Source organism: Orycteropus afer, unplaced genomic scaffold (assembly GCF_000298275.1).
Source record: "Orycteropus afer afer isolate SDZICR_OR568_19922 unplaced genomic scaffold, OryAfe1.0 scaffold00410, whole genome shotgun sequence".
NCBI classification, from domain to species: Eukaryota; Metazoa; Chordata; class Mammalia; order Tubulidentata; family Orycteropodidae; genus Orycteropus; species Orycteropus afer.
Window position 1 is genome coordinate 1,336,508 of NW_006921997.1, and position 11,020 is coordinate 1,347,527.

Genomic DNA, 11,020 nt, shown 5'->3' on the forward strand with positions numbered 1-11,020 from the left:
TTTATTTATATAAATATAAAATAGAGATTCTACGGGGTAGAGATTTGCAAAGTAAGAATTATATGTACTTACTGCAGAAAAGATTCATATTGTATGCACTTTATTGGAATTCTGGCCCCTAGGGAGGGATGAAACAAACCCTGCTCCTAAACAGCTGAGTTAGATCAGCTTTCTGGACTTTAAAATTCAAAATCAACCATTCACACCCCACCCCAATTCTGCTTTGACCAGATACACATTCTTGGTGTATTTTAATAACTGACATGTAAATGTAAGTAGGCAAAACAAATACATTTGAGAATGAGAAGTCACATTCCCAAAGGGTTCTCAGTAGGATGTCTTTCATTAAGGAGTCTCCACAGTACACTTCAGATAAAGTTAGACTGACAGAACTTGGGTGCACACGCACATTTTGGGAAGCAAAAAGCTTTCCATAAAGCAAGTCAGCAAAGTGCTAGTTGTTGGCATACAAAGCTGGAGAAATGAACACAAGCTGCTACAGCCTGCGCTCACGGCCTCACCTTAGTCAACTCTTTGATTTCCAAGATGTCATTTTGTCCTCCACCATCAAGAATCCTCTGCCTTTCTCGCCTCACATCTTCATCCTCATCATTCAGAGGAGGGAGCTTTGCTTTTATAGGTCTTCGAGGGAAACAGATTAAGAAAAAAAATGAACGTTTCAAGCCATTTTGTAAGGCAAAGGTCAAGTTCCCCAAGCACTCCTATAAATAAAACCTACTCGCCACAGTTTCCAGGATCAGCAGAGGGTGGCAGAAGCCCACGTCAGGAAAGTCGATTTGATTAGCTACTTTGAGTTCAGCCCAATCCAACCACCATGAAAGCGTGTTTCCCTGTGTTTCTCCACTGTGACCCTCAGCCAGGCCAAGCCCAATGAATTCTGAGAAGAAAGCTCACCTGGGCCTGATAAAGAATCTGTACTGGATCAGAACAGTAATGAGGAAGAACACCACCCCTTCCACAGCCATGGCGAACAGGTTCCGTCCCACCAAGTCCCAAGAGAGTGGTGAGACAAAGCGGTTCTCCCCTGTAGATACAATGCAGAGATCCAGTCAGAATGGAGGCTTGCAGACCACGGCTTTCCTCAAATATGGGATCAAGTCCACCCATTTCCTTAGAAACACTAGTAGGTATCACCCATAACAAGGAGAAAATGACAAGGTCGTGGCCACTTTCCAAGGCCGATATGGAGTAGGGATTCGGGAAATAATGAGTCCAGCATCAACCAACATTTCACAGCCAACGTGTATTAGATGTATAACTTCCTCTAAGGTACCTAATGTTTCCTTTTTAATGAGACATGCTGAAAATCCTTTAAGAAAATGCAAACAATCCCCTCTGATTCAAGGTAACTCTTGGGTCAATATTTTAATAAATTATAAATTTCACTAATAAGAAAAGGATTGGAAAGTACTTTGACCCAAAGATGCCCCTTTCTTTAGCATATAATGTAACCTAGTGACTCAACTCAATCACTTAGCTATTAAGCAAATAGTCTTTAAATTCCTTATACAGCTCCTTTGTCCCACCAAATAGCAAGGGGCAAAGAAAGTCCCTCTTCTATGAAATGGCATGCCCCATATAACCATATTATCTGATGAATGAATGATAGTAACGTGGCCAGGGGAGTGCTATTTTTAGACTCTAAAGGTAGAAAGTGTGGCAGTAAATTACCTCTTCACAGACTGTGTCAAGGAAGATAACGTGGACATATCTGCAAGCCCCTTATTTGTCTAACAATCAGAGTCAAAGTCTATATCCTTCCTTCTGATTCTCTGGCCCATATCTGATTTCCAAAGCTGTGGTTTGACTTTTTCAATGACTCTGACACTCTTCAGTACCACATCCAAGCTAAAACCATCAGTTTTTGTACTTCCAAAACTACCCTCTCATTTTCCTCAGTGCCATTAGAAGCAAGACACAAATGGCTGCCTCACAAGACCCTGCTGTGGCAAGCCCTATCAGTGGAGGGAAGTCCTGTGCCCAGTCACCAACCTCACTGAAAAACAAAGGCCAGAGGACCACAGCCCACACAAACTGCCGTCTCCACTAAGGCATCCCACACCCCCTGCTGTCACTCACCAAACCTTTCCAAGGCATCAGCCATTGCCTGGTTTTTCACCATGTCAATGAGCCCCCGTCCCAGGCAAAAATGTGGGAAGATCAAGAACACAGACTTCAGGATATCATTGATGTTATTCAGCTTCTGAAAACATAAGAGAAAGAAAAAGGGGGGAGGGGAGAGAGAATGATTGTCATTTGTGATTTATGCCAAAAAAAATTATCAAAGTCTGTAAAAAACAGGAATCAAGAGAAAATTCGATTCTTGGGAGACAACTGGACCTTTGAATTCAGACACCAATAAACAGCAGCCGCCCTAGCTGATGATATATGACACTTTAAAAATCTGCTCTTTAGAAAATTGGAACGAATACTCTGACTGGGGGAAGAAATGAACATAAAATTTAGAAACAAGGCTATGTTTAAGCAGCAGCAGATCTGTAACAAAATGATTGCCTAGCATTTTAAAAGCCCGTTGCTTATGCCTGAGTCAACAGCTGAGTTTTAGGATTCTGCTGGAATTTCAAAAATCCTCTTGGAATCCTCCAAAACTTATTAAGTCCCAATAAGTCAGTCACCGCTGCCACCAGTTGCCATTAAATCGATTCCAACTCACGCCGACCTCACATGTGTCAGGGTAGAGCTATGGTCCAGAAAACTTTCAATGGCTGATCCTTTGCCAGGAGATCACGAGGCCTTTCTGCCAAGGGGCCTCTTGGTGGCCTAAAATCTCCGAACTTTTCGTTAACCATCTAAGGACATTGGTAAGGAGCTCGGGTGGCACTGCGGATAAGGCATTGGGCTGCTAACCAAAAGGTAGGCTGCTCAAATTCACCAGCCACCAGCCGCTCCATGGGAGGAAGATGAGGCAATCTACTTCCATGAAGATTTGTTGTTGTTGTTGTTGTTAGGTGCCACTGAGTCAGCTCAGACTCCTAGCAACCCCTATGGACCACAGAACGAAACGCTGCCCGGTCCTGTGCCAGCCTCACAATTCTTGCTGTGCGTGAGCCCATTGTTGCAGCCACCGCAGTCAATCAATCTCGCTGAGGGTCTTCCCCTTTTTCACTGACCCTCCACTTTACCAAGAATGATATCCTTCTCCAGGGAATGGTCCCTTCTAACAACATGACTGAAGTAGGTGAGAAGAAGTCTGGCCATTCTCGCTTCCAAGGAGCATCCTGGCTGTACTTCTTGCAGGACAGGTTTGTTAGTTCTTCTGGCAGTCCATGGTACTTTCAGCATTCTTTGCCAACATCACAACTCAAAAGCATCAACTCTTCTTCAGTCTTCCTTATTCACTGTCCAGCTTTCACACTGCACACGAAGCAACTGGAAACACCATGGCTTGGGTTAGGTGCATCTTAGTCTTCAAAGAGACATTTGCTCGTCAGCAATTTGAAGAGGTCTTTTGCAGCAGATTTTCCCAATGCAATGCATCATCTGATCTCTTGACTGCTGCTTCCATTGGTGTTGACTGTGGAACCAAGCAATGTGAAATTTTTGACAACTTCAATTTTGTCTCCATTTATCGTGATGCTGGCCCAGTTGTGAGGATATTCATTTTCTTTATGTTGAGATGTAATCCATATTGCAGACTGCAGTGTTTAAACTTCATCAGTAAGTGCTTCAAGTCATCTTCATTCTCAGGAAGCAAGGTTGTATCACCTGCCATATCGCAGATTGTTAATGAGACTTCCTCCAATCCTGATGTCACATTCTTCTTCACATAGTCCAGCTTCTTGGATTACTTGCTCAGCATACAGATTGGGTAAGTATGGTGAAAGAACACAACCTTGATGCATGCTCTTCCTAATTTTAAACCATACCATGCAGTATCCTGTTGCTCTGTTCAAACAACAGCCTCCTGGTCCATGTATAGGTTCCTCATGAGCACAACTAAGTGTTCTGGAATTCTCATCCTTCTCATTGTTAACCATAATGTGTGATGATCCACACAATCGAATGCTTTTGCATACTCAATAAAATACAACTATACATTTTTCTATTATTATGCTGAGCAAATAATTCGAGAAGCTGGACTATATGAAGAAAAACATGGCATCAGGATTGGAGGAAGAATCATTAACAACTTGAGATACGCAGACAATACAACTTTGCTTGCTGAAAGTGAGGATGACTTGAGGCACTTACTGATGAAGTTTGAAGAATACAGTTTGCAGTATGCATTACGTCTCAATATAAAGAAAACAAAAATCCTCACAACTGGACCAATGAGCAGCATCACAATAAATGGAGAGAAGACTGAGGCTGTCAAAGAGTTCACGTTGCTTGGTTCTACAACTGATGCCAATAGAAGCAGCAGTCAGGACATAAGATGACGTGTAGCATTGGGAAGGTCAACCACAAAGGAACTGTTTCAAGTATTGAGGAGCAAGGATGTCTCCTTGAGGAGTAAGGTGTGCCTGACACAAGCCATGATATTTCCAATCGCCTGGTATGCATGTGAGAGCTGGACAATGAATAAGGAAGACCGAAGAAGAGTTGATGCTTTTGAGCTTTGGTGCTGGTGAAGAATGCTTAAAGTACCATGGACTGCTAAAAGAACTAATAGATCTGTCCTGGAGGAAGTGCACCCGAAATGCTCCTTGGAAGTGAGAATAGCCAGACTTCGTCTCACCGATTTTGGTCATGTTGTCAGAAAGGACCATTCCTTGGAGAAGGACATCATGCTTGGTAGGGTGGAGGGTCGATGAAAGAGGGGGAGGCCTTCAACGAAATGGATTGACATGGTGGCTGTGATGATGGGCTCAAGTATAGCAGGGATCACGGAGCTGGCATGGGATTCGGCAGTGTTTTGTTCTGCTGTGCATGGGGTCGCTATGGGTCAGAAACAACTCGACGGCACCTAACAACATACATTTTTCTGGTATTCTTTGCTTTCAGCCAAGATCCATCTAGCATCAGCAATGATAGCCCTCGTTTCACATCCTCTTCTGAATCCAGCTTGCATTTCTGGAAGTTCCCTGTCAATATATTGCTGCAATAATTTTTTAATTATCTTCAGTAAGATTTTACTTGCATATGACATTGTTCAATAATTTCCACATTTCTATGGGATTACCTGTCTTTGGAATGGGTAAAATATGGATCTCTTCCAGGCAATTGGCCAGGTAGATGTCTTCCAAATTTCTTGGCATAGACAAGTGAGTGCTTCCAGCATGGCATCTGTTTGTTGAAATCTGATCAATTCCTGGAGCCTTGTTTTTTGCCAATTCCTTTAGTGCAGCTTTGACTTCTTCCTTTAGTACCATTGGTTCTTGATCACATGCCACCTCCTGAAATGGATGAACACCAACCAATTCTTTCATATTCTTTTGATGTTTCCTGCATCAGTCATTATTTTGCCCATAGACCCCTTCAACACTGTAACTCAAAGTTTGAATTTTTTCTTCAGTTCTTTCAGCTTGAGAAATGCCAACCATGTTCTTCCCTTTTGGTTTTCTAACTTCAGATCTTTGCACATTTCATTATAATAATTGACTTTGTCTTCTTAAGCTGTTCTCTGAAATCTTCTGCTCAGTTATTTTATCTTGTCATTTCTTCCATTTGCTTTACCTACTCTCTGTTCAAGGGCAAGCTTCAGAGTCTCTTCTGACATCCATTTTGGTCTTTTCTTCCTCTTCGGTCTTTTTAATGACTTTTTACTTTCTTCACATGTTTTTGATGTTATCTCATAGTTCATCTGGTTTTTGGTCATTGGTGTTCAATGTGTCAAATCTATTCTTTGGACGGTCTCTAAACTCAGGGGGGATATAATCAATGTCTTATTTTGGCTCTCATGGACTTGTTTTAATTTTCTTCAGCTTCAGCTTGAACTTGCATATGACCAATTGATGGTCTGTTCCACAGTCTGCACCTGGCTGTAGATACTAGCTTCTCCATCACCTCTTTCCACAGAGGCAGTAGATCTGATTCCTGTGTATTTCATCTGGCAAAGTCCACATGTATCACTGCCGTTTATGTTGTTGATAAAAGGTATTTGCAATGAGTAAGTCATTGGTCTTGCAAAATTCTATCATGCGATCTCTGGCATCATTTCTATCACCAAGGACCTATTTTCCAACTACTGGTAATTCTTCTTTGTTTCCAACTTTTGCATTCCAATCACCAGTGATAATCAACGTATCTTGATTGAACGTTTGGTCAATTTCAGACTACAGAAGTTGGTAAAAATCTTCAATTTCCTTGTCTTTAGCTTTGGTGGTTGGTGTATAAATTTGAATAATAGTAGTGTTAACTGGTCTTCCTTGTAGGTATATAGATGTTATCCTATCACTGACAGCATTGTTCTTCAAGATAGATCTTGAAACATTCTTTGTGACAATGAATGCCATTTCATTCCTCTGCAATTTGTCATTCCTGGCATAGTAGATCCCATAAAGATTCACAGCCTTGGAAACTCAATGGGTGTCACTCTGATGGACATTAGTGACCATATATGCAATAACTGAGTGAGTTACTTTATGCTGGATACTGGAGAACCAGAGGTTAATTAGAAAGTCTCTACTCTGAGGGCAAGAGGCATGTGAACAGAAAATTAGCCTATAATTGGATACGTGTTGTTCTAGAGAGCTCAGGGAAAGGACAGAGAGCACCTCCCACAGGACAGGTGGAGGCCAATGGAAGTGTCCCATCTGAGCTTAACCTTGAAGGGAAAGTGAGACTCAGACAGTGAGATGGAGGAAGTGCATTTCAGGCCGGCCTATGGGAGTTTGGTGGGTTTAAGGGATGACTTCAGCTGAAGTTATACTGTCCTTGGAAAGGGGGTGATAAGAACAGATCAGGAAGAATCAAGCACCTATTCAAGGCTTTGTGTACCAAGCTACATGTTTGGACAAAGGCAATAACAACAGGAATGGAGAGAGAAACTTCTTTAAGAGATTCATAACTGGAAGAATTGATGAAGTCACCAGGTCAATGTGGGAAATAAGCAAAAGCGAAGGTTGTAAGGTTGAACAACAGGGTGGATAATAATACCATTCAGTGTGACAAAGATGACAAGGGGCATGGTAGGTTCTGAGGAGACAGATGATTAGGACACATTTAGTTTGTGGTATCCAAAAAATGCCTAAATGGAGCCATCCATTAAGCAGGTGAGAATGTGCAAATGTGAGTCCCAGGGAAAGATCCAGGCTAAAGGCACAGAGCTGAGAGGTGAAGAGTGAGAAATCAAGGGAGCAGGGGTAAGAGCCTTGGGAATGAATGGGCTCACCTAGGGACAGTGTCTGAAGTGGAAAGGAAAGATGGTCTTTCTTGGGAAAGGTACCACTTAAGGAGAACAAAAAGAATAAAAGAAACTGTCAAAGGCCTGATCAGAGAAATACCAGGAAAAGCAGGCAAGAGAGGAGATGTGTGAATCCAGGGAAGAGAGAATGTGAAAAAGGACAGTGGTGTCGACACCACTGTAAGTTGTATGCAATCAGATTAAACACTGTCTCATGGCTATCATGGATGCTCATCCCAATAGAAAGTGGCTCTTTCTGTTGAACTCACATTATTGGTGAAGAGCTCCAGCACAAAAGTAGCAACGCTGCCGTTGATCCCTATGAAGAGGTTCACGCTGGTGAGGACCACATAGGCCGTGCTGGGGATCTTGAACACAAAGGAGGCTGGATACATGAGAGGTGTGATCGACCATCTGGTGAGGCACAAAGGTAAGTGGTGACTGGGTGTCCTCTGTCTTCTGTCATTGAGCACCATGCACCTCACCCACGGAGTCCCCTCAGCCCACAGTGCCCACCTTACCCACCCTCCAGGGAGAACCCCCTGCCTGCAGTGCCTGCCTTACCCATCGCCCATGGAGACCCCTTGGCCCACAGTGCCCACCTTACCCACCCCCCAGGGAGACCCCTCGGCCCACAGTGCCCACCTTACCCACCCTCCAGGGAGAACCCCCTGCCTGTAGTGCCTGCCTTACCCATCGCCCACGGAGACCCCTTGGCCCACGGTGCCCGCCTTACCCACCCCCCATGGAGACCCCTCAGCCCATGGTGCCCGCCTTACCCATCACCCACGGAGACCCCTTGGCCCATGGTGCCCGCCTTACCCACCCTCCAGGGAGACCCTCTGCCTGCAGTGCCTGCCATACCCACCCCCCATGGAGACCCCTCGGCCCGTGGTGCCCGCCTTAGCCACCCCCCACGGAGACCCCCCTGCCTGCAGTGCCTGCCTTACCCATCGCCCATGGAGACCCCTCGGCCCATGGTGCCCGCCTTAACCATTGCCCATGGAGAACCCTTGGCCCATGGTGCCCACCTTACCCACTTCCCACGGACACCCCCCTGCCTGCAGTGCCTGCCTTACCCATCGCCCACGGAGACCCCTCGGCCCATGGTGCCCACCTTACCCACCCCCCATGGAGAACCCCCCGCCAGCAGTGCATGCCTTACCCATACAGCAAAAGTAGAAGAGCTAGCACTGGGAGATTGGTGGAGGACACATAGGACTTCTGCTGGAAGCAGATGAAGATGATAATGACCAGCGTGGCAGGAACCACATAGTTGCACTAAAAATGAAAGCAAGGAAATAAAGTTCACCCCAAAGTCAAATATACAACCCATCCCACGTCTTCACCCTTAAGGGTAAGAAAGGGCAGATAAACATATTAAAGAATAACTTTGAATTAATGAAGCCACATAAACTATTGATCAAAATACTGGACAATGCACTGTGACAAGCATTTTACCCTTGGCTGATTTTATAAACTGTATGCCCTTTCTGTCTTTCCAACAGCTAAGCCAAGGTGTCACGCCTAGTAAATTTACTGAACGATGGATTCCCAGTCAAAGTAATTTCAATTTCACAGCACAAAATACGCTTCCACGCCTCCTCCTGAAGATGACTGTGTGTGTTTCCTCATTAATGCTATGTTATAGTCAGCCCCAGTTTGATCTCACATGTAACCTATTTATGAGATAAGTGGTCCTAACATGAACATCAGGACTGTTTCATCACACTGAGAATCATTTTTAAAGTCTGTCCTGACAGTGCATCACACATTAAAACGCAGAAATAAAGACCTGACCACAGGACAATGATGAGCATTCATAGCTGGGGACGGTGGCAAAGCACATGAGGAGAGGTGATGAGTGGGCTTGTCATCAGTGAGAAGAACTACACATGAGACCAGAGGGCTCTGCCACAGCCCCATCCTACTACGTGTGTTTATCAACAACTTAGATGAAGACACACAGCAATTTTCAGAGGCTCTGAAGTTAGGAGGGACAAATGATATGCAGCAGAATAACTGATGTCCTTGAGTTCTGAGAATGGCTCTTTTATCTCTGAATCCCCTACACGTTCTGTAGGCACACAGTCAGTACTCAGTATATGTTTGCTGAATGAATTAACTGAGTCAGGATCAAAAAGATGATAACAAAGTGGATGCTAAACAAGATGCAGTGCAACAGGGATGAAGTTCAGATTCAAAAACATCCATCAATTTATAAGCACCAGTACAGATGAAACAGATGCAATTCAACAATCCTTGTATGAAATGGAGGTTTTAGCTGACTGCCCAGTTGCCAATAAGACAGTGCTACTTCCAAAACGCACTAGCCCTGGGCTACAGTACTAAAAGTATGGAGTACAGATCAACTCCCTCTAGACTCATGATCATCCAGACATACCCTGAACACAAGGCTAACTCTGGGCTGTGCTTTTAAGGGACATTAACAATAGAGCATGGCCACAGAGAGATAACAGATCAGAACAGGGGCAAGTCTGAGAGGTTTGCTTTACTCATCACAGACTCATGTTCTTCATCATCATTGCTCATGGTTTTTCAGGGCTTTAGAGATTACAAAGTGTTTTCTCATATGCAATCCTTTCTGGCGGAAACTTGGGTTAAATAAGAATTATTCCCAAATATCTAAGAGACTACCCAGTGGGAAAAGAATTAGGTTTCTCCTCAGTGGCTTCCAATTGTTGGAAATCATAGGGAGATTATTTTTTAGCTCCACTTTACCATAATTAGAACTTCAGAGTATTGGTGCAAACAAATGTAACTTGCTATACCTGGTATTATACCTGAATTTAGAGACCATCTAAAGAACAGATTGGAGGTATTGAACACCAATGACCGAAAACCAGAATTGTGGTATGACATCAAGAACATCATCCATGAAGAAAGCAAGAGGTCATTAAAAAGATGAGAAAAGAAGAAAAGACTAAAATGGATGTCAGAAGAGACTCTGAAACTTGCCCTTGAGTGGAGAGTAGCTAAAGCAAATGGAAGAATTGACAAGATAAAAGAGCTGAACAGAAGGTTTCAAAGAGCAGCTCAAGAAGACAAAGCCAACTACTATAATGAAATGTGCAAAGACCTGGAGTTAGAAAACCAAAAGGGAAGAACACGGTCGGTATTTCTCAAGCTGAAAGAATTGAGGAAAAAATCGAAGCCTCGAGTTGCAATATTGAAAAATTCTATGAGCAAAATATTGAATGATGCAGGAAGCATCAAAAGAAGATGGAAGGAATAAACAGAGTCACTGTACCAAAAACAACTGGCTGATCTTCATCCATTTCAGGAGGTGGCATTTTTCAAAAACCAGTGATACTGAAGGAAGAAGTTGAAGCTGCACAGAAGAAAACTGGTGAAGAACAAGACTCCTGGAATTGACAGAATACCCATTGGGATGTTTCAACAAACGGATGCCCTGCTGCAGGCACTCACTCCGCTATGTGAAGAGATTTGGAAGACAGCTACCTGGTCAATTGCCTGGAAAAAGATCCACATTTGTACTCATTCCAAAAAAAGGTGATCCCACAGAATGTGGAAATTATCGAACAATATCATTAATATCTCATGTAAGTAAAATCTTACTGAAGATAATTCAAAAATGGTTGCAGCAATATATTGACAGGGAACTTCCAGAAATGCAAGCTGGATTCAAAAGAGGATATGCAATGAGGGATA

At 43.5% G+C, this 11,020-nt stretch overlaps 1 protein-coding gene across 1 annotated transcript in view; it reads right to left on the reverse strand.

Annotated features, from left to right (window-relative positions):
• The window catches only part of ABCA1 (ATP binding cassette subfamily A member 1), a 119,367-nt gene that overhangs the window by 10,712 nt on the left and 97,635 nt on the right, over positions 1 to 11,020 (reverse strand). The window contains exons 36-40 of the mRNA XM_007953759.2: positions 8,493 to 8,608; positions 7,597 to 7,741; positions 2,101 to 2,224; positions 916 to 1,045; positions 522 to 642 (exon numbers count right to left, since the gene is read on the reverse strand). Coding sequence (XP_007951950.1) covers positions 522 to 642; positions 916 to 1,045; positions 2,101 to 2,224; positions 7,597 to 7,741; positions 8,493 to 8,608 — 636 coding nt within the window. The remainder of the gene's footprint in view (positions 1 to 521; positions 643 to 915; positions 1,046 to 2,100; positions 2,225 to 7,596; positions 7,742 to 8,492; positions 8,609 to 11,020) is intronic.